General features: G+C 43.4%; 1 protein-coding gene across 6 annotated transcripts in view; it reads right to left on the bottom strand.

Annotated features, from left to right (window-relative positions):
- LOC122557625 (protein kinase C-binding protein NELL1-like) overlaps nt 1-24,352 on the bottom strand; it is a 1,008,016-nt gene that overhangs the window by 223,278 nt on the left and 760,386 nt on the right. For 4 of the 6 annotated variants that reach the window (XM_087996278.1, XM_087996273.1, XM_087996276.1 and 1 more), the window contains one exon: nt 4,629-4,724. The exons of the other annotated variants lie outside the window; for them this stretch is intronic. In XM_087996278.1, coding sequence (XP_087852404.1) covers nt 4,629-4,724 — 96 coding nt within the window. The remainder of the gene's footprint in view (nt 1-4,628; nt 4,725-24,352) is intronic. 6 annotated transcript variants of the gene reach the window in all.

Here is a 24,352-nt window from a genome sequence, read left to right as displayed (position 1 = left end):
TACGATTTGCAGCATCAGGAGTTCGTACAGATTTTTATTTTGTCGTTTTAGTTTGTTTGGTTGTCATTTCTGATATTTGTGAAATTTACCAATAATTAACAGCTCAATATTGTGAAACTATTTACCTTAGATCTTCGATTTTCTGCTTGATAACTGACCCTATTGCCACTGACAGACGATTTATTTGTTTATAACATTTCCTCCACAATGGTTGACAATGTTCGAAGCAGCACAAGGGCAAATAGACTTTTTGTAACATTCCTTTGGATGCTTTCAGTCAAAAATCTATCAGAATTTCTGTCTGTGTTCAAAAAACATAATTGATGCAGTCTGTGACATGAAGCCCTTAGGCAGCAAAGAAAATGGAATATCTCAGATGATAATTTTTACATGAAATACATTTAACATCTAAAAAGGGAACAATGAATGAACATTGTTGATAGCTGTGGGATTTTACATCAAAATATCTTGCTGCATTGTGACCTTCTAATGAATTGTTGAAATCAACTGTTGGTAGCTTTCAATGAGCATTCTTAAATTTTTTTAAATGTAAAATGATAATAGTTATCTCTTTTTTTTAAGGCATACAATTCCATTATTATCTCTGCGTCACTGAAGGTCTTGTTTCAACCATTAGTTCAGTATGGCAGTTACCTGTACAACTTATAATCATAGGAATCCTGCAGTGTGGGAGTAGGCCATTCAGTTATGCACTGACCCTCTGAAGAGCGTCCCACACAGACCCTGGTCCCCAGGGCACTGCATTTCCCATGGTTAACACCCTCGCCTGCACATTCCTGGACTCTATGGGGCAACTTCCCATGAAATGAATCCACCAATTCTGCACATCTTTGGATTGTGGGAGGAAACTGGAGCACCCGGAGGAAACCCACGTAGACGCAGGGAGAATGTGCAAACTCCACACAGACAGTCACCTGAGGCTGGAATCGAACCTGGGTTCCTGGTGTTGTGAGGCAGCAGTGCTAATCATTGTGCCACCCATAGCTAATGATCAGTGGCCAGGAATTCACCCATGGTTTGCTATTGGTTTTTAACTTCACGACACGTACAGAAAGTGGGATGTGGGACAAATGCTGGCAAATGGGACGAGATTAATTTGGAATATTGGATCGGCATGGACCGAAAGGTCTGTTTCAGTGCTGTCCAACTCTGTGACTTTAAGAGACATTCCATTGGGGGTACCACCTGACTTCTGGAGGTACACTGAGCTGGAGGGATAGCAGCTCAAAGCAGATAGTGAGACGTTAGCTTTTGTTCACTTTACTCTTTCGTGGGATGTGGCTATCACAGGCAAGGCAAACCTTGATTGCTGATCCCCAATAGCTCTTGAAGTGGCTGCCTTGCTCAATTATTATTTGCATAAGAATATAGAAACAGGAGTAAGCCGTTCAGCCCATCGAGCGTGCCTTGTCATTCAATATGATCTTGCTGATTGAATATTTTCTTGCCTTTACCCAGCCCATAGCCCTGTACACCAGCTGTAATAAAAAATCTGTCAGTCACTGTATTAATGTCAAAGAGTGAGAGGTGATCTCTTTGAAACACATAGAATTAGATTCCCTACAGTATGGAAATAGGCCCTTCAGCCCAAAAGGTCTCCACCGACCCTCCAAACAGTAACCCACCAGACCCATTCCCCTACCCTATATTTACCCCTGACTAATGCACCTAACACTATCGGCAATTTAGCATGGCCAATTCACCTGACCTGCGCATCTTTGGACTGTGGGAGGAAACCGGAGCACCTGGAGGAAACCCACGCAGACATGGGGAGAATGTGCAAACTCTACACAGACAGTTGCCCAAGGTGGGAATCAACCCCGGGTCCCTGGCACTGTGAGGTAGCAGTGCTAACCACTGAGCAACCCTGCCACCCCATTCTTCAGGGCCTTCACAGGATAAATGCTAAGAAAATGTTTCCACTTGTGGGACATCCAAGGACAAGAATAAAGGGGCACCAATTTAAGACTGAGCTGAGAAAGAATGTCTTCTGTCAGAAGGTTGTGAGTCTTTGGAATTCCTTGCCATAGAGAGCTGGGAGGCTGAGTCCATCTGTTTATTTACAGAGATAGATAGATTCTTGATCAGTCAAGGAATCAAAAGTTACTGGGAAAAGGCAGGAATGGAGATGTGAGGAGTTTTGGATCTTGCATAATTATATTGAATGGCGGAGCATGTTTGAGGGGCTGAACAGCCCACTCCTGTTTCTATTTCTTACAGTCTCAATATGGTCTTAAACATTGTCAAAGACTGACTCTCCACAGGCCTTGCTAATAGAGAATTCCAAAGGTTCGCAGGCCTCTGTGTAAAATCATTTCTCCGCATCTAAGTGGCAGTCCCCTTTATTTTTAAATATGTCCCCTCATTTAAACCCTAAACACAAGGGAAACATCTTAAGCATTTACATTTTATAGGTTTCATTTATATCATCTTTCATTCTTTTAAATTCTCATGAATATTGTCCCAGTTTGCCCAATCTCTCTTTATCGGACAGACCTGGGAACACTTCTTGTGAAGAACACAAATGCTGGCGATCCTAATGGGTCAGGCAGCACCCGTGGAGAGACAGCAGTCTAACGTTTTGAGTCTAGATGACTCTTCATCAGAGCTTCAAACATCTCGACTCGAAACGTTAGCTTGCTCTCTCTCCATGGATGCTGCCTGACCTACTGTGATCTCCAGCATTTGTTGTTTTCTGTACAGATTCCAGCATCTGCACTAACTTTGCTCCTAACACATCATTGTGAACACCCTTAATGGCAATTATATCTTACTTGAGATAAGATCGAACCTGCACTCAGCTCTCTGAATGCGGTCTTTTCATGTTCTTATACAATTGAAACAAATCTTTAATACTCCTGTAAACCCAGCCTTTTGCAAAGAAAGCTAATGTCCTATTAACCTGCTGCATACTGTTTTCACATTGCTGTGCATCTGGAGTAACACATAGTCCAGAGAGAACCAGAATTTTCTAATGAGAATTGAGGGTAATTTAATCATCACCATTACTGCATCTAGCTCTCAATTCTGTATTTACTGCCCATCTGCCATGGTCCAATCCCAACCCATGGCCCCAGGCCATTAGCCTGGTCCTTTGGGTTACAGCCACATCTCTGTGTCAAATCTTGATTACTGTGCTACTGCAAAGGATGCAGGAAAAAAACATGGAAAATGGCCAGCCACGGGTATCTGAGTTTTCAATGAAGATGAATGAAATAATGCTTATTCCTCTTAGAAAGATGGAGACTGGAAAGTTGAAGTAATTTGCAAAATAATGGATGACTTGTTTTTGGTTTCCCTGTCAAAAGTATTCAGAATGACGAGGAGCAGCAAAAAAAAAGACTAACAAAAGAAGTATGGGTATGGAGAGAATTTGGTTCGAAATATGTTACAAAATGAGTAACAAACACAAGTTTACATAAAAAGCCATTGAAATGGACAAGGAGAGTTAGATACCATCTCAAAGAAAGGAAAAATTAACTGAGTGAAAGTTTGAGAAGATTGTAAGCTGTACTAACATCCAAAATGGGTCAAATATTCCCTTAAAAAATATCCCATCAGGTATTTCCCAACCAGCCTGTTCCAAGATGTTAAGACACACCTCTGGATTCGGGGGACCTGAACCCAGGCCTCATAGTTCAGAGGTAGGGACACTGCCACTGTGCCATATAAGCCTTTATGATCTTGGTTGGGGAATGTCTGACAAATGGAAACAAATAAGATGCAATATTGAAAGGAGGTTGTTCACTGTTCTGCCTAAGCTACTTTCAGACAAACCAACCATAATTCCATAAACTTCCAATAATCAAAAGTAATTAGAAATAGCCATAAAATACATTGTAGCATAAGTTGTATCTGGAAATAATGGGATATTTTATGCATTTTTAAAATTTCTGTGCAGGGAATGAACAGGATCTGACCGAGATCAGATTTCATTTAACTTCAAAATATTGCGACAAAGAGGGACATGTTGCCAAAGCTATGCATCTTGCATTGATCAAGACAAATGAAAGATGCCAAATTTCGAATTACATAGTCAGAGAAAAAGGTGCTGATTGGTAAATCAACTCTGAGGGGTTGTCATAGAGAAAGTAACTGTAGGTTCCCTTGGTTCCTAGGTATTTGAAAACAACCCTGAACGTGTGCTTGATTTTTGGCATCATGCCCTTTTTCAAGCTATGCTCCAGTTGTACTTCCTTCAAAAATCCATGCCCATTCTGGACATTCTGGAGGCAGGAAGCATGTTTCCGCAGGTGGGTGAGTCCCGAACCAGAGGACACAGTTTAAAAATAAGGGGTATGCCATTTAGAACAGAGTTGAGGAGAAACTTCTTCACCCAGAGAGTGGTGGATGTATGGAATGCTCTGTCCCAGAAGGCTGTGGAGGCCAAATCTCTGGATACTTTCAAGAAAGAGTTGGATAGAGCTCTTAAGGATAGTGGAATCAAGGGTTATGGGGATAAGGCAGGAACAGGATTGAGGATGATCAGCCATGACCATAATGAATGGTGGTGCTGGCTCGAAGGGCAGAATGGCCTACTCCTGTACCTATTGTCTATTGTTTATTTGTTGTTGGAAATTGTGTTTGTGAATGAGAGGTTGCCTTACCTATCTGACAGCCGCGTCCAGTGAATCCAGGGGGACAAGCACACATCTGCGGGCCAACACAGCTTCCACCATTTCTGCAGCCTTCCTCACAGAACGCTTGAAAGAAAGAAAATGTTTTGTTTTAGCATCATGAGGACTAATTTATGAAGTAGGAGCAGAAGTTGACCATTCAGCCTCTCGAACTTGCTATACCATTCAGCAAGATCATGGCCGACCTATTCCACATTCCTATCTTACCCCTGATAACTTATGAACTCCTTTGCCTTAACACAAACCTCTTTGCCCTAAAAATACTCAATGACCCCCATCGACACCACTTTGTGAAGCAGAGAGTTGCTTAACCCTCTGGGAGATAAATAAATGTCTCCATCTAGATAAAAAAAAACCCTAATTGAAAGTAATGTCCCTCTAAGTTCTGGTCTCTCCCCTGCCCCCCCCCCCCCCCCCCCCCGCCACCAGAGAGAACATCTTTTCTTATTAATTTGTGGGATTTGGGCGTCCCTGGCTGGTCAGCATTGATAGCCCATCCCTAGTTGCCCCTTGAGAAGGTGGGGGTGATCTGCTTTCTTGAATTGCTGCAGTTCACTTCCTGTGGGTTGATCCTCAATACCCTCAGGGAGGGAATTCCAGGATTTTAACCCAGCGACAGTGAAGGAACAGCAGTATACTTCTAAGTCAGGATGGTGAGTGGCTTGGAGAGGAACTTGCAGGTGGTAGTGTTCCCAAGTACCTGCTGCCCTTGTCCTTCTAGATGGAAGTGGTCATGTGTTTGGAAGATGCTGTCTCGGGATCTTTACTGAATTTCTGCAGTGCACCTTGTAGATAGTACACACTGCTGCTACTGAGTGCTGGTGGTGGAGGCATTGAATGTGTATAGATATGAGGGAGTATTCCATCACATCCTGACTTGTGCCTTGTAGATGGTGGATAGACATTGGGATGCCAGGAGGTGAGTTACTTGTCGCAGTTCCCCTCGTCTCTGGCCTGCTCTTGTAGCCACTGTGTTTATGTGGTGAGTCCAGTTGAGTTTCTGGTGGTAATACCGTTGAATGTCAAGGGGCGGTGGTTAGAGTGTCTCTTACTGGTGATGGTCATTGCCTGGCATTTGTATGGTGCAAATATTCCTTCCCTCATCCACTTTGTTGGGATGTTATTATACATCAAGCTGGCCACCTCTGACTCTTCCACTCTTCCACTCCACTGTCCGAACGTTCCTCATAACATCCAACTGTTAAGTTCAATTCCTCTCGTGATAACGAATAAACATCTTGTAAATCGTTTTGATTGTTGTTGTTGGTGTATGGAGCAAGGAAGGATGTTGCCCTTTTGAAGTTAGCAGAGTCCATGACTGACGCTGTCCAGTAGGTAGCATCAGTCAATGAAAGCAAACATGTGGGTACAGCATGCAGTGAAGAAGGCTAATAGCATGCTGGCCTTCATAACAAGAGGAATTGAGTATAGGAGCAAAGAGGTCCTTCTGCAGCTGTACAGGGCCCTGATGAGACCACACCTGGAGTGTTGTGTGCAGTTTTGGTCTCCCAGTTTGAGGAAAGACATTCTGGCTATTGAGGGAGTGCAGCATAGGTTCATGAGGTCAGTTCCCGGAATGGTGGGACTATCATATGTTGAGAGGTTGGAGCGACTGGGCTTGTATACACTTGAGTTTAGAAGAATGAGAGGGGATCTGATTGAGACATATAAGATTATTAAAGGATTGGACAGTCTAGAGGCAGGAAGCATGTTTCTGCTGATGGGTGAGTCCAGAACCAGAGGACACAGTTTAAAAATAAGGGGTAGGCCACTTAGAACAGCGTTGAGGAGAAACTTCTTCGCCCAGAGAGTGGTGGGTGTATGGAATGCTCTGCCCCAGAAGGCAGTGGAGGCCAAGTCTCTGGATACTTTCAAGAAAAAGGTGGATAGAGCTCTTAAAGATAGGGTAATCAAGGGTTATGGGGATAAGGCAGGAACAGGATACTGATTGTGGATGATCAGCCATGATCATAATGAATGGTGGTGCTGGCTTGAAGGGCCAAATGGCCTACTCCTGCATCTATTGTCTATTGTAGCACCAGCAGCTCGAGGTCTAAAAGTTAGGAGTTTAAGTCCCACCTCAAAAACTTGGGCCCACAATCTAGGGGAGGGGATCATGTGATGCAGTGGTAGTGTCCGTCTGTCTGGACCAGAAGGCCCAGGTACTAGTCCCACCTCCAGCCCAAGGTGTGTCTTAAGATACCCTTCTCTCTCGCCACCAGACTAACATCTCATCTGAAAGTTAGCACTGCTCTTTGTCTGGTGTTGTGCTCAAGTTGCTGCGGTTGGAATTGAACTCACAGCATCCTGATCTCGAGACACTGATGCTACCCACTGAACCAAGACGGCCCATTACCATTGCAATTTTTCAAAGTTTCCAATGAAAGAAGTTTCTTTTTCTGTATGTCAGGTCCTGTCAGCAAGGTCTCATTGTCCAGCCTGCCAAATCTCACTAAATCTCAATGGCAAACAGACAAAATGATCTCCATCTTAAATATCACCAGCTACCTGACATAGAAGCAGCACTCTGAAAGCTTGGACTTCCAATTAAACCTGTTGGACTATAACCTGGCATTGTGTAATTTTTAACTTTGTCTACCCGACACCGGCACCTCCATATCCTTAAAAATTGTGGACATGGGTTTCAAAGACAGCTCTCACAAGTTTGCGCCAACATGCTGTCCTGAAGACTGTCGGTCCTGTTCTCACCAACACAGTAATAAATAGAAAACAAAACTTTCACACAGTTTTATCCTTGTAAGGAAGATGCAATTGTTCAGAACAGAACCTCCTGCCTTTCAGTGCAGTCACCCAATCCTGAAGTATGTTATTTTCCCAGTTCTGACACAAGCTGGTCAAACAGTCTCAGGTTTTCTGCTTTGCTGACTTTATTTCACTAATCCGGCACACACTGCTTCGAAAGATATCCTTGGGCTGAATGCAGACAATGTAAAGATGCTCTGAATCAACCGTGGGCTGATGATAGGCACACAAGACAGAGACGATGCATTTTGTACTGAGCTGTAGGTCAAATGGCTGCATGTACAGCACTCCCTGCTGGCAAAGAAATAAATCCAGTTCAATAATAACTGCCAGCTGTCTCAGTCAAAGTCCCTTCGTTTATTTCTGGCTGGTTATCCGAAGTATTACTGCGATGTGTGTGAAATAACTGTCAGGGCGTGGTGGGAACAGACAAACTACACCGCGCAATGCAGCTTTTTTGTTCCCTGGAGTGAGAAACTACATGGCTAATATAAACCAAAAATAAAAAAAAAGTCAGTGCAAGTGCTGTAGGCATTTAAAGCATGATTTATAACCACTGTGATTAAGAGGCATTTATTGCTTACCCCTGTCCAGCACAGGGACTGAATTGTTTAAAAAGATGGCAATTTATCCTATAAGCCTGAGCAAACAATTATGACCAAACTCTTACGTTGCTCATGTTTGATTTAATTGGGCTATGCCACACTGAAGCTGTTCTCCTGGTTAGCTCAGGTATATCACAGGAGCCAGGATGGGCATGAGACAAGGGGATTAAAGCTAGCATGGGTAGAATGAGCTTCCATCAGCTTCGAGAGATTGTCCCTTGAATATTCGAACAAGCCCATCTGCCTAATTATCCTGTTTGCCACTGCTCACCAGGGAGCAGTTAAAGCAGACTGCATATGAGAAGGCAGCAGGTGGATGAGCCAGGGAACAGAAGAAGCCATGTAAAGTGGGCTGTGCTGATGTGCCTCTCTTTGACGTTCAGGGGATGAAAGAACAGGTGCCAGCAGGTGACTCAGATAGAAGAGGAGGAACCCTCAGCCAGTCTGTTGAGTAAGTACAGAATGAGGAAAAAAATCTCGGAACAGCGGCCAACAATGAGAGTCCATTTGAGCAGAACGGAAGTCAGGCGAATGGTTCACTAAACCGTGTTGCAGAATGAGCAAGCGCTTTAAAGAATTAGCATTTTTATGAACAAACATTTGTCAGTGATTCACAAGGATGGACAAACTGAAAACTTCTTCAAACTGCCAGCAAATGCCTTGGAACTACATGCAAAAAAAAAGCTTAACTTAGCAGTTATAAATTAATGGATTTTTCTTAAAAACGAACAAAATTGCAAATTGCAATCTGGAAAACAGAATCACATAATTGTTACAGAAAAAGAGAGCAATCAGCCAAACAGTGTCTGTCGTGCTTGTCTGAGCATTTTAATTCAGTGCCAATCTCTGATCATTTCCCTGGAACCCTGCACAATACTTTTGTTTCAATAACCTCCAATGGTCCCTTGCATGGTCACTGGTAGCACTTTCAACATCCTTTTGAATACAAATTACTTCTGATTTATTGCATTGCTATAAATCAGAGGGTGTGAAAATTAGAGGTTGGACATTTTTATCAATGCATCAATCTTACGTAGACAGCTAGTTAGTCAGAATCTCTGAGAATTAGGATGCCAATAAGGTGTGTGTACACACACACACGTACACACACACGTACACGCACACACACACGCAGAGTTGGATGGTAGCATAGGTGAATGTTCCTATTTATGATGGACAGCAGTGTCTATAAATAGCCAGCACATGAGCTCAAGGAGTTTACATTCAGGTAATTTTTAAACATAGAATAAGACACTACTCTCATTATTAGTGAAAACCCATCCAGTTCACTGTGTGCTGTGGCCAGGAAATTTGCTGCCCTTCCCCTGCTCTGACCTACATGTGACCCAGACCCACATCATTGTGCTTTACCTCTGCCTATTGTTGAAAGCTGTTTAGTGAGCGACTGATCACCATGGCTTTCCCAGCAGTGATTAGGTATGGGCAATAAAAGCTGCTCCAGTAAGCAATGCTCCTCAAGCGAGAACGAGTTTCAAAAACAGCCAATCAAAGTGTGTCTCCAATTACAGGACGACGTTAACAAACTTGCAAAATGGGCAAAAGAGGTCAAACAAATTTGAATGTAAAACAAAAATTGCAGGAGAAACTCAGCAGCTCTGGCAGCATCTGTGGTGAGAGAAACAGAATTAATGTTTTCAGTGCAATGATTCTTCTTCGGATAATAGATGTGGAGCTGGAAACTTTGACCACATTTTCTCTTTTTCACACCTATCATCGATTCCTGTTTTACATTTTTATCGCTCCTTTACCAAAATGAACACTCCCTCTGCCTTTTACTCTGTGGACCCTCACCCTCTGCTTCACTTATTCGCCATCTCATTACAGAATTAATTCACAATTTTCCAGCTTCTATCTTGTCCTTGAAGAGGAGTCACGTGGGCTCAAAAGGTTAACTCTGTTTCTCTCTCCATAAATGAAGCCAGACCTGCCAAGTTTCTCCGGCATTTCCTGCTTTGACTGTAGCAAGTTAATAGGTGGAGTTACAGAAAGAAAGAGAGCGGTGGAGTCTACATCAGGGTCATACTGCATGTTTGCAAATGTATAATGTGCAGCCTATAAAATTGGTGAGCTTATGATGGGTTAGTGGTATTGTCACTGGACCACTAATCCAGGGACCCAGGTAATATTCTAGGTTCAAATCCTGCTATGGCAGATGGTGAAATTTGAAATCAATAAAAGTCTGGAATTAATCTAATGATGATCACAAACCTTTTTGTCAACTGTGGAGGTAAAGCCTCTCTGATTCACTAATGTTCTTTAGGGAAGGGAACTGCCAGCCTTAGCAGATCTGGCCCACATGTGACTTCAGACCCACAGCAATGTGATTGACTCTTAGCTGCTCTCTGGACACAGGCGATGCTCTCAGCCCATGAATGAATAAAAGAAGACCACAGATGACCATGTGGAATTATGGTGTTGTGACTATAGTAGAGACGTGGGTCAATGAACAGCATGACTGGCTGTCAAATATTCCTGGTCTCAGGCTGTTCAGAAAAGCTAGGAAATGAGTAATGGAGGAGGGGCCAACAAGACTGGTTAAGCAAGGCATTACAGTGCTGCAGGAGGAGGATATCTCAGAGGGTTGAAGGACATCATCAATTTGGCTTGAAAAAAGAAATAAGGGTATAATTACATTGCTCTGTGCAATCTATAGATCACTGACTAGAGAGAAGGATGCAGACGAAACAGGTCTGCAATAAAATTACAGAAGTACTAACATTATGCCTCTGTTATAATGGGGAACATGGATAACCCAAATATAGAATGGGATAGTGGTTATGTAGAGCCACGAGGGGTGAGTGCTCTCAGATTATGTTCAGAAGAATTTGTTACAGCAGTTATGAGTTCATTTCAGATGAAAGGCAGCACTAAACAAAAAAACAAAGAATTGTGGCTCCTGGGGATCTGAAACAGACATTGCCTCAGAAACTCTATGCCTGCGGACAGAGAAGCAGGGTCAATGCTTCGAGCCCGGTGACACTTCTTCAGAAGTGATTGTAGTTGGGAGAAAATTAGTGTATAGACTTTGCGGGGTGGTGGTGGTGGGGGGAAGAAGGATATTGGTGGGTGGGGCAGAAAGAGTAAACAATAGCTGGATATGGAGCCCAGAGAGAGAGAAAATACAGCAGATGGGCAGATGAAGGAATGGATGATGGTGAGTCAGGAGACACAAAAAATTGAAAATGGGGACCATTCGTGGTGAAAATGGGATGGATGGCTGTGCTGAAAATAGCCAATCAGGTGACAAGTCCTGGAGTATTGAGGGTGAGAAAAAGCCATGGAGGAAGATGATCAGGCCGTAAGATTGAGTCCTGGAGGTTGCAGGATCCCCAAGCGGAAGACTCAGATTAAGTCAGGAAGCGTTTAGGAGAGAGTGATTATTGCATTGTCAGGTTTAGAATGATACTGGAAAGAAGAAGGAACAATCAAGAATAAGAATCACTAATTGGGGCAGAGATGACATCAGTGGGGTAGGAACGGAGCTGGGCTGAATAGACAGGAATTGCTTGTTAATGGGTGTAAAGGGAGCTGAACAATGGGCAACCTTTAAAGAGTAGATGTTTGGGCAAGGTAAGGCAGACAATCTCTGGGCTCTCTAGATATTAAAAGGAGATAGAGATTAAGGTAAAAAAAGAAAACATGCACTTACAACAGGAATCAGGCTCAGAGAGTTGAGGTGGAAACGCAAATAAAAGTATCAAAGAGGTAAGATGGAAACGTGAATAGCTAACAGAGAGGATAATCCTAAAGTCTTTTAAAAGCTCATCAGTAATAAAGGGTTAAAAGGAGGAGAGGGGCTGATTAGGGAACAACAAGAGGAGGCAAGAGGTATAGCTGATATGTTAAATGAAGACTTTGCATTTCTTTATAAAAAGGAAAGAAATGCTGCCCAGGTGATGGTAACAGAGGAAGAGGGTTTAGATTTGAAAGGGAGAAAATACTGGAGAGCCCTTGCCCACAGGCTTAAAGTTGATAACTGCATCAGTAGATGCATCCAAGGATATTGAAGGAAGTTAAAGGGGAAATTACAGAGGTCCTGACTATCATCGTTCAATCTTCCCAAAGATCAGTTTTGGTGCCAGCTATCTGGCTGAATGCCATTATGCCACTCTTGTTCAAAATAGATTGCAAGGATAGGTCCAGCAATAACTAACCATGGTCACTGGACTCAAATCATTCCCTTTGCTTTCTCTCTCAATACAGATGCCAGCAGACCTGCTGAGCTTCTCCCTTTGTTTGTTTCAGATCTCCAGAATCCACAGCCCTTTGATTTATTTTAGCAAATAAAGAATGTTTACATGGCAGGGAAACATCTCGAAGCAATTATTCTGAGGGACAGGATGCACATGTATTTGGAAAGGCAAGGACTGACTAGGGATAGTCAACATGGCTTTGTGTGTGGGAAATCATGTTTCACAAACTTGATTGAGTTTTTTGAAGAAGTAACAAAGAGGATTGATGAGGGCAGAGCAGTAGATGTGATCTATATGGACTTCAGTAAGGCGTTCGACAAGGTTCCCCATGGGAGACTGATTAGCAAGGTTAGATCTCATGGAATACAGGGAGAACTAGCCATTTGGATACAGAACTGGCTCAAAGGTAGAAGACAGAGGGTGGTGGTGGAGAGTTATTTTTCAGACTGGAGGCCTGTGACCAGTGGAGTGCCACAAGGATCGGTGCTGGGTCCTCTACTTTTTGTCATTTACATAAATGATTTAGATGCGAGCATAAGAGATACATTTAGTAAGTTTGCAGATGACACCAAAATTGGAGGTGTAGTGGATAGCGAAGAAGGTGGGTGACACAGTGACACAGTGGTTAGCACTGCTGCCTCACAGCGCCAGAGACCAAGGTTCAATTCCTGCCTCAGGCACTCTCTGTGTGGAGTTTGCACATTCTCCCCGTGTCTGCGTGGGTTTCCTCCAGGTGCTCTGGTTTTCTCCCACAAGCCAAGAATGTGCAGGTTAGGTGAATTGCCCACAGTGTTAGGTGAAGGGGTAAATGTAGGGGAATGGGTCTGGGTGGGTTGCGCTTCGGCAGGTCAGTGTGGACTTGTTGCACTGAAGGACCTGTTTCCACACTGTAAGTAATCTAAAAAAAAAAGGTTTGCTCAGATTACAACAGGATCTGAACCAGATGGGCCAATGGGTCAAGAAGTGGCAGATGGGGTTCAATTCAGATAAATGTGAGGTGCTGCATTTTGGGAAAGCAAATCTTAGCAGGACTTATGTACTTAATGGTGAGGTCCTCAAGAATGTTGCTGAACAAAGAGATTTTGGAGTGCAGGTTCATAGCTCATTGAAAGTGGAGTCGCAGGTAGATACGATAGTGAAGAAGGCGTTTGGTATGCTTTCTTTTATTGGTCAGAGCATTGAGTACAGGGGTTGGGAGGTCATGTTGCAGCTGTACAGGACATTGGTTAGGCCACTGTTGGAATAGCGCATGCAGTTCTGGTCTCCTTCCTATCGGAAAGATGTTGTGAAACTTGATAGGGTTCAGAAAAGATTTAAAAGGGTGTTGCCAGGGTTGGAGGATTTGAGCTATAGGGAGAGGCTGAACAGGCTGGGGCTGTTTTCCCTGGAGCGTCAGAGACTGAGGAGTGACCTTATAGAGGTTTACAAAATCATGAGGGGCATGGATAGGATAAATAGACAAAGTCTTTTCCCTGGGGTGGGGGAGTCCAGAACTAGAGGGCATAGGTTTAGGGTGAGAGGGGAAAGAAATAAAAGAGACCAAAGGGACAACGTTTTCACACAGTGGATGGTACGTGTATGGAATGAGCTGCCTGAGGAAGTCGTGGAGGCTGGTACAATTGCAACAGTTAAGAGGCATTTGGATGGGTATATAAATAGGAAGGGTTTGGAGGGATATGGGCCGGGTGCTGGCAGGTGGGACTAGATTGGGTTGGGATATCTGGTCGGCATGGACGGGTTGGACCGAAGGGTCTGTTTCCATGCTGTACATCTCTATGACTCCAAATGTTTTTAAACCTAAGATAGATTTTTTTTGAACAGTAAAGGAGTTAAGTGTTCTGGTCAGTTGGCTGCTAAGTGGAGCTGAATGGTGGAGCAGGGTCGAAGGGCCAGACGGTCTACTCCTGCTCCCAGTTCTTACGTTCTTACGACCTAGCTAATGGATATTTTGCAGGGTGGAGGAACATTTGACGAGGAGTTACCCAGGGGATGATTTTGGGACTTTTGCTTTTCGCAATGCATATTAACAAGCTGGAACCTGGCATGCCATTGCAGACCGTGAGAAGGACATTGACAAATTGGTGGAGTGCACAGTGCTGAGAGGTGAGACATGAAGTTCATTTTGAAGGAGTGTGAGGTAACACAATTTGATAGAAAGAATATAGAGATACCATATAAAGTACGCTACCCTACAAGATGTGCAAGAGCAGAGAGACCATGCCCATGAGTCCCTTAGGGTGGCAGGTCAAGTCTAGAAAGCTGTTAACAAAGCATCCTAGACTTTATTGAAGCATAGAAGAGGTCATTCTGAACATGTATTAGCTAGACCTCAACTTGAGTACTGTGTACAGTTCATGTCACAATATTTTCTGAAGGATGTGAACATATTGGCGAGAGTGCAGAAGAGATTTATACCATTTGTTTCAGGGATGAGAAACTTCAATTAAGAAGATAGATTGGAGAGGTCAAGACTGTTTCCCTTGGAGAGGAGAAGGTAGAAAGGAGATGCCCTCATCGAAGGTTTGAGAATGAGAGGGCGCGGACTTCAGATCATTTGTAAAAGAAGCAAATGTGATGTGAGGTTAAAAAACAAAAGCATTCTCACACAGTAAATAGTTCAGGTTTGGAAATCACTGCCTGGAAGTGTGGTGGAGATAGGTTTGATTGGGACACCCAGGAGGGTGAAGGAGAATTATTTAATTAGGAAGACTACACAGGATAGCAGAGAAAGAGCAGGAAATGGCACTAAGTCATAATGTTCGTTTGGAGAACCAGTACAGACTGAATGGGCCAAATGGCCTCCTCCTTCAAGGTAACAATTCTGTGGTTTATGAGGATGACACCAGAAATGTATTGGTTTATAAATCAGGGACAGATTGATTGACTGAGTGCCCTCTCATAAAAACAGATTTACGGCTGGCTTAGTAAAGGTCATTCAGATGATGAAAGATTTGACAGAGTTGTTACAGAGAATGTTTACATTTTGGTATATAATATAACTAGAGGCCATCAATATAAGATAGAGTCATAGAGTCATACAGCATTGAAACAAACTCCTCGGGCCAACCAATCCACGCTGATTAGTTCCAAAACGAAACAAGTCCCCCCGTCTGCGCTTGGCCCAAATCCCTCCAAGTGTTGAAAAATGTGGGGATGGAAAAACACAGCAGGCCAGGTAGCATCCATGGAGCAGGAGAATTGACGTTTCGGGCATAAGCCCTTCTTCAGGAATGAGGCTGGTGTGCCAAGCGGGCTGAGCTAAAAGGTAGGGGGGAGGGGCGCTGGGAATACGATAGGTGGAAGGAGGTGAGGGTGAGGGTGATAAGCCAGAGAGAGGTGGGAGCGGAGAGGTCGGGAAGAAGATTGCAGGTCAAGAGAGCTGCTGAATCCGAGGGTTGGGACTGAGATAAGGTGGGGGGAGGGGAAATGAGGAAGCTGGAGAAATCTACATTCATCCTGTGTAGTTGGAGGGTTCCTAGGCGGAAGATGAGGCACTCTTCCTCCAGGCGTCGTGTGGCCAGGGTCTGGCGATGGAGGAGGCCAAGGACCTGCATTTCATTGGCGGAGTGGGAGGGGGAGCTAAAGTGTTCAGCCATGGGGCGGTTGGGTTGGTTGGTGCGGGTGTCCCAGAGGTGTTCCCTGAAACATCCCTCATTTTCTCCTATCAAATCCCTCCAAACCTTTCCTATTCATGAACTTATCCAAATGCCTTTAAAACATTGTAACTGTACCCATCACTTTCTCTGGAAGCTCATTCCACACACAAAGCACTCTCTGTGTAAAAATGTTGTCTCTTTAAATCTTTCTCCTCTCACCTTAAATATATGCCCCCTAGTTTTGAACTCTCCCAGGCTTGGGAAAAGACCTTTGTCATTCACCTTATCTATTCCCCTTATGATTTTATAAACCTCAGTCAGGTCATTCCTCAACCTCCTACACTCCAGTGCAAAAGCTCCCAGTCTTTCCAATCTATTCTTATATCTCAAACCCTCCATTCCCTGCAACATCCTGGTAAATCTCTTCTGAACTCTCTCCAGTTTAATAATACCCTTCCTGTAGCGAAGCAACCAGAACTGCACACAGTACGCTAGAAAAGGCCTCACCAATGTCCTGTACAACCTCAACACGATAGTCACCAGTAATTCCAATTGGGAATTCAGAAGAAACTTACTTGGCCAGTAAGAATATGAAACGCACTCTGACAAGGAGTAGGAGTTAGCATTAATACAAAGACGGGGAAATTAGACAAGCATCTAAGGGGGGAGGTAATAGAGGGTTACCATGGTAAATTGAGCTGAGGAATGTTGGGGGTTGGGGACGACTGAGTGAGATATAACCACTAGCAAGAACCAGTAAGCTGAAATATGTAATGTTATGGGGCTCCTGTTCAAACACTGTCACCATTCTGATCAGGATAAATTAGCTAAGTTTCTACCAATATACTCTCCTGTAATGTGAAAGCTTCATATGAGTTTTGTTGTTATTAATTAAACTAAAAGTGGTGTGAAGCTCCAAGGTCCTTTACTTCTTCTGATTTTTATAAACATAACAGTTTGAAATTCTCATTAATGAAGATGGCCTTTCCTGCATCTGTCTAATCAACAGGTCCATTACACATGAACACTGACTCCATAAAGTGATTAAGGAGATAATTCATCCTTAGAAGATTGCTAAGGCTCTAGGAAGGCAATAAAGATGTGCATATTTGCTATGGACCATGCCCAGACCAGTTGAGGTCAAACAAATGGTGACCTTATAATGGCTAGTTGAGAGTTCCATTGCAGAATTGGTTAACATTCCTCCATGTCCCAAATGTCACAAAAAAGTACCCTTAACAACATCATCATCCTAGTCAGTGCCATTCTTCAGATTCCTGTTGTCCATTTTTTTGTTACAGCAATGTTCCCACCTACCCTCTATAACTCCCCCTCGTGTTTCTTGATACTGGTCAATGCCCAGATACTAACCGCAAGCCCTTGGGCTATTGTCAAAACTTCACATACTCAGAAGTCTCCTTGCTGATCCAGATAGTCACATTCTCTGTCTTGATCTGGAGTGAAGAACCATCTAAGCCCCCATATCCAAGATCCTCGGATCGATCATGCCTCCAAAGTGGAATAAATGTGAGGAAGCCTGGTATTATTGTTAGACTATGAATCCAGAACCCCAGGTAATTAGATTCTCTACAGTGTGGAAACAGGCCCTTCGGCCCAACAAGTCCACACTGACCCTCCGAAGAGGAACCCACCCAAACCCATTTCCCTCTGACTAATGCGCCTAACACTCTGGGCAATTTAGGATGGCCAATCCACCTGACCAGCACATGGGAGGAAACCCACACAGACATGGGGAGAACGTGCAAACTCCACACAGAGAGTCACCCACAGCTGGAATTGAACCTGGGACCCTGGTGCTGTGAGGCGGCAGTTGTGGAGCCCAATGTTCTGGGGCCCAAGGTTCAAACCCCACAATTGTTGGAATTTGAATTTTAAGAAAAATCCAAAAGTCAGAGTATAATGATGATCATGAAACTCTTGTCAATTGTCAGAAAAAAACCCAATTTGCTTCACTGATGTCTTTTAGGGAGGGATATCTGCCATCCTTACATGGTCTTGTCTACATGTGACTCCAGACTCACAGCAATGTGGCTGACTCTTAACTTCCCTCTGGACAATTAAGGATGGGTGATAAATGCTGGCCCAGCCAGTGATACCAACATCCCATGAGTGAATTAAAAAGAACAACAAGTGGGTACTCCTAAATGTAATCCTTGTTCTCTCAGTTACTGAGTGGTATGAGCGCAATACATCCCTGGTCTCAAGAGATGCCAAGAATTAGCAATGGAAGTCTTTAAGAAGAATCAAACATTCAGAACTCATGTGACTTGGAACTCAGCAATTGAGGATTGTTTAAAATCTTTAGCATATTATATACTGTAAGTAATAAGAAATTAATGAAGGAGCTGGGCCTAACATGTAGCACAGAAGAAATGATGTCAGCTTCACTGTGGATTTTCTGAAGGTCTGGGCTGTCCCATAAATAATGTGAATCAGAAGAAAGCAACAGTGTTAAATGTACTTGCGAACCCACATTGTTAATGGTACTCTCTCTTCAGATGTTGCCATTTTTACTTGAAAATCACAAATACTCAGGATCTTGTGGCATAGTGGTAGTGTCATTATCTCTGACCTGGGAGACTTGGGTTCAAGTCCCACCTGCTCCAGAGGGTTGAGAGAGATATGGGCCAAATGCTGGTGAATGGGACTGGATTGATTTGGGATATTTGGACTGAAAGATCTGTTTCCATGTTGTGTGACTCCATGAGGTATGTCATAACCTGTCTGAACAGACTGAACTTCAAAAAAAATGAACAAAAACTTTCTCTATAAACCAACCCTTGACCCCACACAGTTCCTACAATCCATCTTTCCATTTCCTTTCCTTCAAAGCCCTTGAAGATGTTGTCACCTTCCCGCTCCCCCAACCCAAATCCTCACCACCAAATACCATCACACCCCCAGTTGCCCATTGTTTCTCTGACTTGTTTGAATTTGTCCAACCATGCCTCTGGTCCTGAAACCAAAACAGCTCTTATCGAAAGCTCAAATGACAACCCCACGTAACAAAGTCAATCTTCCCCTCTTGGACAGATTTCCTGTTGCCTTTGATATAATTGTTTGCCGTATCCACCTCCAGTCATTCTGCAATGTCAGTCAACTGGATAGGACTGATCTCACCTGACTCCATTTTTGTTAACTTCTTTCACGGATGAGGGCATTACTGTCTGGGCCAGCATTTATTGCCCATAGGACACCAAAGACCCAATTATATTGCTGTGGGTCTGCAGTCACATGTAGGCCAGACAAGATAAAGATGGCAGATTTCTTTCCCTAAAGGGCATTAATGAACCAAATGGGTTTTTCCTGACAATGGTTTGAAGATAATCCTTCAACTTTTAATTCCAGAATTTTTATTTAATTCAAATTTGTGGCAAGATTCAAACCTAGATACCTAGAACATTGCATAAATCTCTGGATTAACAGATTCAGAAAGTGTGGTACTGGAAAAGCACAGCAGGTCAGGCAGCATCCGAGGAGCAGGAGAGTCGACATTTCAGGTATAAGCCCTTCATCATGGATGTCATTTGAAAGGCTTAGACCCGAGATGTCAACTCTCCTGCTCCTTGGATGCTGCCTGGCCTGCTGTGCTTTTCCAGTGCCACACTTTTTGACTCTGATCTGCAGTTCTCACTTACTCCTCTCTGGATTCACAGTCCAGCAATAATACCACTGGGCCATCACCTCCACATTCTCATCTCTTAAATCGCAGCCAGAGAATCATTTGCAGTAGCTTCTGTTCCTGCTCCCTCACTACTTCTGATAAGGAGTTTGGACCTTGCTGTTTGTTTCACATGTTGCTCCTCAGTGTTGGTTCACACACTGATGACACTACCCACTCTAAGAAGGCTTCCTTTAAATTATCAAGTTAAAAGATCACACAACACCAGGTTATAGTCCAACAGGTTTATTTGGAAGCACTAGCTTTCGGAGCGCTGCTCCTTCATCAGGTGGTTGTGGAGGAGGGAGCACCTGAGTTGTACACCCCAGTCCAACACTGGCACCTCCAAATCATGGTAAACTCAGCAGGACAGACAGTTTAACAGAGTTAAGGATTCAGGTCAGATATGACTCTTCTTTGGAACGGAGGAAGGATTGCAATGGATTTGAAACTTTGACTGTGCTTCTCTCTCCACAGATGTGGGAATTTCTCCAACAGCTTCTCTTTACTTTTCAAATCTCCAGTTTTCACAGTAGTTTGCTTTTATTTGTGAGTGAACAAGTCAGTTCATTGCCTTCCTGTCCCATTTGACAGCACAGTGAGTTTCTAACAACATATAGGTGCTGTCACTAAGACAGCCTACTGCCCTCTTCATAAAATCACACAGCCTACACCCACCATACCTCCCCACCCTGCCCTTCCCCTCTCCAGCCCTCCCTCCATCTCGGAACCTCTGTGCTGAAATCCTCACATATGCATCCTCTCTATCTGACTATTCCAATATGTTCCTGGCAGGTCTCCAACATTTCACCATCTATACAGGTGGAGTCACCCAAACTGCTGTTGTCCATATTTTAACCTGTGCCAAATCCTGTTTCCCTGTCTCTGCTTTGTTCAAAAATGTACTGTGTCCCCTGGTCATATTTGCATCCCTGTTTTCCGATGCCCTTCCACACTCTCTCCCTTCCTCCAGCTGTAATCTCCTCAAGACTACAACCCACTGAGATCTCTGTGCTCCTCCAAGACTGGCCTTTTGAGCTCCCCAGTTCTAATTGCTCCACATGGGTGCTTTCAGGTGCTTAGGTTTCAAGCTTTGGAAGTTCCTTCCCAAATATCTCCATCTCTCTCTACTTCACTTTCCTCTCTTAATACATACTGAAACCTAACTCATTGACAGGTTATTGGTCAACTGATCTAATATAATATTATGTAGCACAGTGTCACATTTGGCATTCCGATGCTCCTGTGGTGCAGCCTAACCATAGCCCTTAAAGGTATTGCCAAATGTACATTTGCTGTGACATTTCTAACTGGAGGAATGGCTGGCCTTCAATGAAACTGCCTACAACAATCTAGAAATTTCTTTGCTGTGAATTTCGTCTGACACTAAGTTCAAAGGAGCATCCAGGTATCTAAGAACAGTGATGTTGGCAAGCAGAGTAAACAGCCAATCACATTGTTGTATTCCCACGGACATCAACCAAGGTAAGAAAATGTAGTGATTATTATCAACCTTTAAGTAAACTTTACAAAGAAGAAGACAAATTATTGGAGCTTCTCGAGTGTTGTTGGAGCTGTACCCATTCAGGTACGTGGGGCGTATTGCATCGCATTCCTGATCTATGCTTTGTAGATGATGTACAGGCTTTGGGGAGTCAGGAGGTGAGTTACTCACTGCAGGATTCCTAGCCTCTGACCTGCTCTTGTAGCTTTTGTGTTTATGTGGTGAGTCTAGTTGAGTTTCTTGTCAATTATAACTCCCAGGATGCTGATAATGAGGAATTGAGTGACCAAGGAGTGGTGGTTAGATTATCTCTTATTGGAGATTATCATTGTCTACAATTTGTAAGGTGCACATGTTATTTGCCACTTGGATATCATCCAAATCTTGTTGGATTTGAACATAGACTGCTTCAGTATATAAGGAGTCACAAATGGTGCTGAACATTGTGCAATCATCAACGAACATCCCCACTTCTGACCTTATGATGGAGGGAAGGTCATTGATTAGCTGCTGAAAATGGTTGGGTCTAGGAAACTACTCTGAGGAATTCCTGCAGAGATGTCATGCAGCTGAGATGACTGACTTCTAACAGTCACAGCCATGTTCCGATGTTCCAGGGATGACTCCAATCAGGTTGGTCCCTGATTCCCATTGATTCTAGTTTTGCTCGGACTCCTTGATGCTACACTCAGTTGAATGTGGTCCTGATGTCAAGGGCCATCACTCTGACCTCACTTCTGGAATTCAACTTGCTGTCACTTTCCAAGGAGTCCTGAAGGCAAATATCTCATTGTCATTACTGCTGCAAAATCTGCGTCACTGTCAGCTGCGCTTCATTATCGTTTACGATCTTTCACAGGGTTTGAACCCTCAGATTTGGTTGTCACTCAAAGAATGGTATGAAATCGAGAAAACAAAGCTTCTTGTCTGTTTAGCACTTATTCCATAAAAGGGAACCACATCATTGATGATCAATATAGAATGTCACAGATCAGGTAAATGAGCTGTCAGTTATTCCTGTCAGTAATTGGTGGAGAAATTGCTGAACTGGGAAGGGAGGATGATTCTCACCCAGATGATAAATGTTTGGAATATTCGCGTCAGGACAATGTATAATTAACAAGGCAGGTGACCTGACCTGAGGAATCAAAGTACAAACACAGAAGGTTCTTTTTTCCCAACAATTCATTGAACAATTAGTCCTGAGACAAGAGAGATGTCTGTGGCATTATCTTGCAGACAGCTGACTGAGCAATAAATAGTCTCTCTTAAACCATGACTGTATGTCCCGATTGACTGCATAAATCCATTCATCGTTGAATTATGTTAATTCACCATAGTGACCAGTTCAGGAACAAAATACTATAACAAGTTAATGACTGGACTTTTAATACAAATTGATACATCCATTTGCAGTTTACTGCTGGGTAATTTAAAGCTTGATTTGTTCTGCACTGGGGGATTTACACAATTTGCTGGAATAATTCCTTTTACAGCCTTTCAGTTCTAGAACGAGAGGTCACAGTTTTCGGATAAGAGATGGCAGTATTAAAACAGAGAAGAGGAGAAATTACTTCTCTCAAAGACTCGTATATCTGTGGAATTCACTATCCAAGAGCGTGATGGATGTTGGGATACTGCATAACTTTAAGGAGGAGATAATTTTTTTTATGAGCAATGGGTTGAAGGAGGGGCAGGAAGGTAGAACTGAGGGTGGAATGAGATCACTCATGATAGTATTAAATGGCAGAGCAGACTCAAGGGATTGAATGGCCTACTCCAGCTGCTGGTTCTTATGTTCTTACATTTTTTTTCTCAGTTTAATTGCTTCTACTCTCCTCCTGTTTCATCACAAAAGAGCAAACCAGGCTGATGGCAGAGTATTCTTGGTTGTTACATTGGAGATGTAGTGATAATGCTCTGGCCTAGTAAACCAAGGGCCGTGGCTCGGGTTTTGGGGACATGGGTTCAAATCTCTGGAACTGAGGTGGAGGCAGGTTAAACTGAAGCATCCAAGAAGGGGCATTGCTTGATCATTTAGATAGAATTGCTGTGCAGGGATATAGGGAAATGGCATTGGGTGATAGAGCTTGTGCAGGGTCAATGGCCTGAATGGCCTCATTCTGCAGCATAACAGTTCGGCGAATGTCGCAAAGGCGCAGCCGGTGGAATGTAGGTTCATTGAATAAATCTAGAATCCCAGAGACAGAAAAAACAGTGATACTTGGAACTGGACACAGGGAGGGGAAGTCCAATCTTTGATGCACATGAAACAGGTCAGATCAGGTAGCTTCACTTGCCTGTTTTACTAGTTTTACCTCACGAGTACCCTTAATGGTCACCATGAAAATATCATCACTGGTCATAGAAACCCATTTGGTGTGCTACTGTCCTTTAGGGAAAGTGAAATAACTGCATAGAGGCTGATCCCATCACCAAGTCACCCTTTATTTACATGGGCATAGTACACTGGCTGTGGCCAGCCAGCTTGCAGTCAGTCCCTCAAACTGAGGAGACTCTAATCTCCTGTTTTTTTTTCTTTTTTTGCCTTAACTAAATCCATCATCTCTTGAAAGGTGTTAGTATCTGGTGCCTCTGGGAAAGTCAGGCTCCTAATAACTGAAAAAGCTATGGCTCCACATACTGTCACGAGAATTACTCAATGCTGTACATCTGCCCCAATGTCATTTGTTCAGAAAAAAATTGCATTCTTTCCACATACTGGATCTAGTCTTTGACACCATGATCAAATGAGTCAAGTTTCCCAAAAAATGGCATGCTGCTGGAAATGTTTACCCCAACTCAAAGATAACTGTTGTGAGCAAATTTCTTCAAGAGCATGTTTTTTTTTCTCATTAGCACTTAAATAACTCAACAGAGGTTGGTATCCCACCAACAGATCATCCTTTATTTATATGTGGAGAGTCCTCGACGCTGATCTAGCTCCATCAGAGCCAACTATCTCCTGGTTATATCAGTCAGTCAAGGCTTTCCTGATTGGCCCAGGTTAACAACCCCAATCACTACAGAAGGAAATTGGCTTTCTTTACCATGTTTGGTCTGCATGTAACTCCTAGCCCAGAACAATGTGTTTGACTCAGAACAGCCCTTTGATTGAGCCTATCAAGCCACCCAATTCAACAGCAATTAGACTTGGCAGCAAACACTGACCTTGCTGCCCACACATTCCGCGTATTTGCTTCATGGGATAGGAGTGTCTCTCATATTTATTGTCCAGCCTTTACTGCAGTTGAAGTGAGTGACTTGCTCCAGTGCCACACCTTTTGCCTCAAGGCATTGTGGGTCAATGTAAAGCACCATGGTCCACAG

This window comes from Chiloscyllium plagiosum, unplaced genomic scaffold (assembly GCF_037043375.1).
Source record: "Chiloscyllium plagiosum isolate Xiang-an unplaced genomic scaffold, Cpla_swu_hap1 HiC_scaffold_18, whole genome shotgun sequence".
NCBI classification, from domain to species: Eukaryota; Metazoa; Chordata; class Chondrichthyes; order Orectolobiformes; family Hemiscylliidae; genus Chiloscyllium; species Chiloscyllium plagiosum.
The sequence above is the reverse complement of the archived record's forward strand: the minus strand, read 5'-3'. Positions and strand labels throughout refer to the sequence as shown.